Source organism: Stegostoma tigrinum, chromosome 7 (genome assembly GCF_030684315.1).
Source record: "Stegostoma tigrinum isolate sSteTig4 chromosome 7, sSteTig4.hap1, whole genome shotgun sequence".
NCBI lineage: Eukaryota > Metazoa > Chordata > Chondrichthyes > Orectolobiformes > Stegostomatidae > Stegostoma > Stegostoma tigrinum.
The window spans coordinates 7,329,979-7,338,298 of record NC_081360.1 but is presented as its reverse complement, the minus strand read 5'-3'; the positions used below and the strand labels follow the sequence as shown (position 1 = coordinate 7,338,298).

The 8,320-nt window shown below is 48.4% G+C and overlaps 1 protein-coding gene across 2 annotated transcripts in view; it reads left to right on the top strand.

The window, feature by feature from the left end:
- Positions 1-4,658: 4,658 nt before the first annotated feature.
- The window catches only part of LOC125453943 (protein FAM117B-like), a 222,987-nt gene continuing 219,325 nt past the window's right edge, over positions 4,659-8,320 (top strand). For both annotated transcript variants that reach the window (XM_059647022.1, XM_059647023.1), the window contains exon 1: positions 4,659-5,333. In XM_059647022.1, coding sequence (XP_059503005.1) covers positions 4,850-5,333 — 484 coding nt within the window. In that variant the 5' untranslated portion in view covers positions 4,659-4,849. The remainder of the gene's footprint in view (positions 5,334-8,320) is intronic.

The window sequence follows — 8,320 nt, the reverse complement described above, 5'->3', positions numbered from 1 at the left end:
TTTGGGATACCCTCAGGTTGTGAGATGCTGCACAGATGTAATCACTTTCTTTCTCCATATAAAGGAAATACAAAAGTAAGGAAACATGCATTACTTTGAAATGGTGTTGAACTAGCCTGCCACCCTGGTCCAATAAATCCTGTCCATCTAATACCACCACGCCCTCCCACCCACACTCCCCTTTTGCTGAAGACCATCTTTGGTCAATCATTTATTGGGAAATCGCATCCTGTCATTGGTTTCTCTTTACACTCAAAGAAGACTATTTATTGCATTTGTGTCCATTCTACCTGAACATTTCAATGAAAACAAAGTGCTAGAGGCTCTCAGCAATTTCCGCACCATCTGTAGAGGTTGAAAGGAGTTAATGTTTCAGGTCTGATTGGCTCATCCTTAGAACTGAAAAGAGCTTGAAAATGGGTCCTTTTATGCTGTTGATGGAGGGGAAGGTGGAGTGAGTGGAACAGTTGGTGAGGGTGCCCAGAGCAACATACATAGGGATTGCTAATGGTGATAAAGGAGAGATAAATATGTAAAATAGATGTAAATTAAGGTTTGACAAAGAGAAAATGGGTCCGCTCTGCTGAGAGAAAAAGATAACAAAGAACAAATGAGAAGTACAGCACAAGAACAGGCCTTTTGACCCTCTAAGCCTGTGCTGATAATCACGCCCAAACTAAACAAAATATAACCTTTGTTTCAGAGATGGTAGGAACTGTAGATGCTGGAGAATCTGAGATAACAAGGTGTAGAGCTGGATGAACACAGCAGGCCAAGCAGTGTCAGAGGAGCAGGAAGGCTGACGTTTTGAAACATCAACCTTCCTGCTCCTCTGACGCTGCTTGGTCTGCTGTGGTCATCCAGCTCTACACCTTGTTATCTTAAAAAAAACCTTCTGCCCTTATTCGGTCCATAACCCTCCATTTCCTCCCTATTCGTGTAACCATCTAGATGCCTATTAAAGGTTGCCAACCTGCCTGCTTCCACCACCTCTTCTGGCAGTGGGTTCCAGGCTCCTACCACTCTGTGTGAAAAATGTCCGTTGCATACCTCCCCTAAATTTCCCCTTCTCACCTTGAACCTGTGCCCCCTTGTAATTGAAACTTCAATCCTGGGAAAAAGCATCTGTCTATCCATCCTATCAATGGCTCTCACAATTTTGTAGACCACAATCAAGTCTCCTCTCAGCTGCCATCTTTCTAGTGAAAACAATCCGAGTCTTTTTAACCTTCCCTCATAGCCAATGCCCTTGAGACAAGGCAAAATCCTGGTGAATCTTCTCTACCCTCTCCAAATCTTCCACATCCTTCTTGTGGTATAGCTACCCGAGCTGCACATATTACTCCAAATGCGGCCTAATAAGGCCTACTCTTGTACTCCATGCTCCAGCTGATGGAGGCAAGCATGCCATATGCCTTCTAAATCACCTTGGCTATTTGTGTCACCACTTTTTAGGGAACTGTGGACCTGCACACATCCACCTGTATGATAATATCCCTAAGGGTTCTGCCATTTACAGTATATTTCACACCTAAATTTGATTCTCCAAAAAGCATCACCTCGCATTTGTCTGGATAAAACTCCATGTGCCATTTCTGTGCCCAAGTCACCAATCTATCCATATCCTGTTGTATCCTTGCACCATCATTGGCACTGTCAGCAACTCCGCCAATCCTGGTGTCATCTGCAAATTTACTAATCAGACCACCCACATTTTCCTCCAGATCATTTATATATACTACAAATAGCCGAGGACCTAAGACTGATCCCCGTGGAACACCCCGAGTTACCAGTCTCCATTCTGAAAAACACCCTTCCACTGCCACCTGAGATAACAAGGTGTAGAGCTGGATGAACACAGCAGGCCAAGCAGCATCACAGGAGCAGGCCTAGACCTTCCATTGTCACCTTCTGTCTTCTACAACCAAGCCAGTTTTGTTTCCATCTAGCCATCCCACCCCGAATCCCATTTAATTTTACTTGTTGTACCAACCTGCCATGTGGGACTTTATCAAATGCCTTACTAAAGTCCACATAAACTACATCCACAGCCCTTCCATCATCAATTATCATTGTCACCTCTTCAAAAATTTCAATCAGGTTTGACAGACATGTTCTTCCCCATAAAAAAAACCATGTTGCCCATCACTAATTAGTTCATTTTCTTCCAAATGTGCATATATCTTCTCCCTCAGTATCTTCTCCAAGAGCCTCCCCACCACAAACATCAGGCTCACCAGTCTATAATTTCCTGGATTATCTCTGCTTCCTTTCTCAAACAAAGGAACAACAGTGGCTAACCCCCAGTTCTCAGGAACAAGCCCGTAGTCAAAGAGGATGTGAAGATATTTGGTAATGCCCCAGCTGTTTCTCTGCCTCTTGCACTAAACTGGGATAGATCCCATCTGACACTGGGGACTTGTCTACTTTAATGCAATTTAGGACATCCAAATTTTCCTCCACACTTATCCTGACCTCAACATCAGTCATGTCCTTCTCCTTGGTGAATACCGATACAAAGATCTCTCCCACTTCCTTTGGCTCCACACATCACTTCTCTCCCTCATCCTTGAGTGGGCCTTAACTTTCCCTTGCTACTCTTTCTTCTAATATATGCATAAAAAGCCTTGGGATTCTTCTTGACCCTGTTGCTAAAAACATTTCATGGCCCCCTTTTAGCCTTCCTAATTCCTTTAAGTCCCTTCCTAATTTCTTTATACTCCTCAAGGACTTTGTCAGTTTATAGCTGCCTAGACCTGTTGTATGCTTCCTTTTTCCTTTTGACTATGCTTACAATTTTGCTTGTCATGCATGGTTCCTGAAACCTGCCAGTACTATCCTTAAGCTTTGCAGGGACATGCATGTTCTGAACTTTAGTCAACTGGTCTTTAAAAGCCTCTCACATGCCAGATGTAGATTTGCCCTCAAATAATTGCTCCCAATTCACATTTCCCAGTTCCTGTCTAATTTGGATATAATTAACCCTTGCCCAATTATCCACGCTCATCTGAGGCTCACTCTTGTCTTTGTCCATGACTACTCGAAATTTTATGGAGTTATGGTCACTATGCCCAAAATGTCACTACTACTAAAACATCAATCACCTGTCCTGGCTCATTCCCTAATACTAAGTCGAGTACAGCCTCCTCTCTGGTTAGATTGCCTGTCACCAAAAGCGCACCTTCCGAATACATCTAACAAATTCCTCTCCATCCGAGCTCCTGGGTGTAAGGGAGTTCCAGTCAATAATAGGTAAGTTGAAGTCAACTACCACAACTACCCTGCTTTTTTCACATCTTTCCAGCACCTGACAGCAAATAATGCACAGCTGGGAGCAGGGTGGTGGGGGAAGGAGTGATGTAAGAAAATTTGACAGAAGTCATACTCTGAAGTTGTGCAAGTCAATATTGAGTCCTACAGACTGTGTGCTTAAATGGAAAATGAGATCTTGTTCCTCCAGCTAGTGTAGCTGGCCAAGGGCAAAATGTTAGCAGTTATTTGAGGTTTAATGAAATGGAAAGCAACTGGATGGTTTAGGTCATTCCTACGGATAAGGTTGAACCTGCAGATAGTCTTGCCCCTCTATCTGAATCAGAATGGTATGAGTGCTCTGATTCCAAAGATTTCTGCTCTTTTAAAGTACTCCAATTTTTGGCCATCTTGTCCTTCCATTCAGTGCTCAAGATGTTTTGAAGGCATTTCATGTGTGCCCTGTCCAACTGCTTAATCAAGTCTTATTCAATGTTTCACAGGTATATAGGAGGGTAGTTTTATACACATTAACTTCTGATATAAGCATAACGCCTTACTTACTCGACAACCTCTTGTCTGAGCACAAATGTTTGAGTTTGTTCTGCAAGTGTGACGACAGACACGTCAGGAGTTTGTGCTTCTTCGGCTGGTGATGTACATCACTTCAGGCTTGTGTAATTGGCAGCTTTAGTCGCTGGAGGTGGTTGGTAGAGTAAATATTGGGGGCGACTGATGGAGTACCTCAGTTCTCTTGAACTGACGACAGATTACCCATCCCCAACCCGTCATCCTGGTCCAAATCAAAACACAAAAGTATTCGAGATAATAGGAACTACAGATGCTGGAGAATTCGAGATAACAAGGTGTAACATTGAGATAACATTTCTGATGAAGGGTCTAGGCCCGAAACGTCAGCTTTCCAGCCCTGAAGACGCTGCTTGGCCTGTTGTGTTCATGCAGCTCTATACCCTGTTATCACAAAAGTATTCGATATGTTTTTTCTCGGTTCGCCGCTAGAGTGTGCACTTGAATCGAGGAAGAGCTGGCGCTTGGTTCTTTTACTCCACCCCTCCGCGGCCTAAAAACGGGCCCGAATTTCGACAGCAAAACAGTGGCCGAGAGGGACAGGGGCCAAGAATCCCGCAGCGGCCGAGTGGGCGTGTCTAACTGTGCGTGCAGTTCGCGCAGGAGGGGCGGGCTGAAGCTCATGCTCGACGGGGAGAAGGGTGTGATGCGATTGCTCGCGGAAGGGGACTTGGAGACCGTGAGCGGGACCAGCAAAAGCAGAAAGGAAAGGAAAGGGAAGGGAAGGGGGAGGGGCGAGCACGCGTAGAAATAGGGGTGGAGTGAAGGCGGTGTCTGCACGGTCCCGAGAGTGTGTGAGCGCGCGGGCGCGAACGGCCAGATAGGTCTCGGCAAAGGGGAGGGTTGGGGAACTGGTGAGGAAGAAGGTGGAGGGACGTAGTTGGGAAGTAAGAAAGAAAACGCATTGAACGAAGACGTTTTCGCTTCACCAACCTCCACCCGCGTTGGCGTTCGCAACCAATAAACAAAGCTGCTGGGCGCGTGTGTGGATTTTTGTTCTTCCTCGAGAAAGATGGCTCAGCGGGTCCGTCGAAATGGCTCACCAACCAGCTCAATGAGCGGTAGTGGTAATAGTGGTAGTAGTGGGGGAGGAGGGAGTAATAATGGTGGTGCTAATAATAGTAGCGGTAGTGGTAGCGGTGCTGGCCGGCCTCAGCCCATGAGGGCCACCGTGCCGTTTCAGTTGAAACAGGGCAGCCCGACGAGGTGTGCTGGTGGAGTGGGGAGGCAGCAGCAGACGGCCCCCTCGCGGAGCAGCCCCACCAGGACGCAGCAGGCGGCCACAGTCACCTCGCGGAGCAGTCCCACCAGGACGCAACAGCAACTGCACCAGGCGGCGGCGGTAGCTGCCGCCGTCACCACCACCACATCTCCTTGCTCTTCGCCCACCCGTCTTTGGACCTCGGGGGCAGATTCTTCACGGGTCAGACACAGGAAATCTCCAGAACATAAGGGCTCCCCAGAACGTAAGAGCCCCAACTCTCCTGTTTGCAAAGGTACACCACCTGTTCCTAACACTTGAATGCGAGAGTGGGTGTGGGATTGCTGTTCAGCAAGTTTTTGGTCAACTTTGGAAGGAATGTGCTGGTTGAAGTTTGTAATCTTTTTTGATTGAAGATTGTGTGAAACCTTCTGGATGAGCTGATGCAGACTTTAAAATTGAATATGCTGAGTTGTGTCCAATTTACTATATTTCCTTCCAGTTAATTTTTTCCTCATGAGGGCATCACCAGTCTGACTGTGGTTGTCCAAGCTATTGTTTGTGAGAGCTGAGTGTCAAGCAGGCTGGTCTATGAAGGGTAGCACAGCCAAAAATGAGCCGATTCTCTCTTGAATGGCCAAGTGTACACACTTCTCAGTAGGATTGTTCGACCATGTTCAAGACTTCAGCCAACTTTTCCTTCTGTATATTCACTTCCCCCTCCCCAGCATTAGATGGTTTGAGCACTGGGACTAAGTGTGATAGCTGCCCCTGGGTGAGGTCAGCTAATAAAACACACAGCTGTTTGTCTCCAGACCCAAACTTTGTTGCTGGTGGGGAAGAGGAATGGGGCTGCACTAGCTAAGTTCTACACTATGGGCAAGTTGGGTATATACTTGGAAATGTATATAACTTGCATTTGCTTTCTCTATCCTGGAAGACTTTGGGGGAAGAAGTGAGTCACCTACTAAGGCATAACCATTTTTGGATGTGAGTTTGCTCACTAAGCTGGAAGGTTAGTTTTCAGACGTTTTCTCCCCGTTCTAGGTAACATCATCAGTGAGCCTCCGATGAAGCGCTGGTGTTACGTCCCGCTTTCTATTTATCTGTTTCGGTTGCCTTGGGTTGGTGATGTCATTTCCTGTTCTTTTTCTCGGAGGGTGCTAGATGGGCTCCAAATCAATGTGTGTGTTGATGGAGTTCCGGTTGGAATGCCATGCTTCTAGGAATTCTCGTACGTGTCTCTGTTTGGCTTGTCCTAGGATGGATGTGTTGTCCAATCAAAGTGGTGTCCTTCCTCATCTGTATGTAAGGATACTAATGATAGTTGGTCATGTCGTTTTGTGGCTAGTTGATGTTCATGTATCCTGGTGGCTAGCTTCCTGCCAGTTTGTCCAATGTAGTGTTTGTCACAGTTCTTGCAAGGTATTTTGTAGATGACGTTCGTTTTATTTGTTGTCTGTATAGGGTCTTTTAAGTTCATTAGCTGCTGTTTTAGTGTGTTGGTGGGTTTGTGGGCTATCCTGATGGCAAGAGGTCTGAGTAGTCTGGCAGTCATTTTGGAAATGTCTTTGATATAGGGGTGCGTGGTTATGGTTTCTGGGCTCGTTTTTTCGCTGAGAAATCGGCAGACTGTGTTCATTGGGTACCCATTCTTTGTGAATACGTGTATAGGTGACCCTCAGCAGGTACGGGAAATGGTCCGCCGCCTGGACCTGGTGGGCCTTCGATCTGGTCAGGGGGTAACAACTGTCGCTCCTTGGGCCTGGCTATTCTGCTGCGGGGTCACGACGTCATCATCTCTCAAGTTCTGGAGGTGGTGCGGGAGGGGGGGCCTCGTAGTGGCTGACGTCACCTACAAGAACGCTCCCCTGAGGCTGATGAATGTGTACGCCTGAGCGGTTGGCCGTCCTGCAGCGGCTTCCACATCTGGCTACGTCCAGGTCGGTCATCCTAGGCGGAGACTTCAACAGCATCATCGATGCAGATGGACATCATGTCCAGATTCCTGATGGGCACGGTCAAGGATGCCAAGCTGTTTGACGTCTTCAGCACCCCTACGGACGGAGCGCAGCGGAGGTACACCTGGTCGCGGCCAGACAGGTCTGTTCGCTCAAGGATAGACTTCCTGTTTGTGCCACGGGCATACTCGGTCAGGTCCACCGGCGTCGAGCCGGTGTTCTTCTCTGATCACTGTCTCCTGCTGACCGACTGTCACTTACAGGACGACCAGCTGGCCGCCAAGGGGACGTGGAAGCTCAACACGACTCTGTTGACGCCAGAGAACGTCGAGGAGCTTAAGAGGGAGTACGCCGGTTGGAGAACCGTGAAACCCCTCTTTGAGTCTCCAGGCGACTGGTGGAAGACGGTGAAGGAGAACATCAAGAGGTTTTTTGTCCTCAAGGGTGTGCGGAAGGCGTGAGAGAGGCGGGGAAAGCTGTCACGACTCCAGAAAACTGTGCAGAGCCTGCTCCTTCTGCGGTTGATGGGGGTCGATGTCACGGAGAACCTCGGCAAGGTGAGGGGCCAGCAAGCCTCGATCTTCGCCGCGGAGGCCTCCAGGATAATCTTCCGGTCCAGGGTCCGCTCCGTGGAGCAGGACGAGACGTGCTCGCGTTTCTTCTTTCAGAAGGTAGACAAAGAGAGCTCTGCTTAGCTGGCTGAAGGAGGATGACGGCTCGGTGACGTCGTCTCGGCCCAACAGTTTGAGGATCAGTAGATCCTTCTATGCCGGACTCTATGACACGAAGCCCATGGACAGCACGGCCTCAGCGTCGTTCCTGTCGTCTATCACGGAGATCTTAGACGACGGCACGAGGGAGTAGCTGGACCAGCGGATATCCCTGGCTAAGCTGACCAGAGCTCTCACGTCCTTGGAGAGGAATAAGGCTCCTGGGAGCGACGGCTTACCGGTCGAGCTGTATTCCGCTCTGTGGGACTTGGTCGGCCAGGACCTGCTGGAGGTATACGATAGTGCGCTTCGGGCAGGGGAAATGTGCAAGTCCATGAGCAAGGGCATCATCACCCTCATTTATAAGAGGAAGGGGGAGAGGGAAGAAATTAAGAATTGGCGTCCCATTTCACTATTGAACGTGGACTACAAAATCCTGGCCAAGGTCATAGCCAACCGGGTCCGGTCTGTCCTGGAGTCGGTGATTCACCCTGACCAAACCTATGCTGTGCCAGGCAGGAAGATAGCTGAGAGCCTTGTGCTCATCAGGGATACGATCGCCTACGTGCAGGACAGGCGGGTGGACACCTGCCTCGTCAGCCTGGACCCGG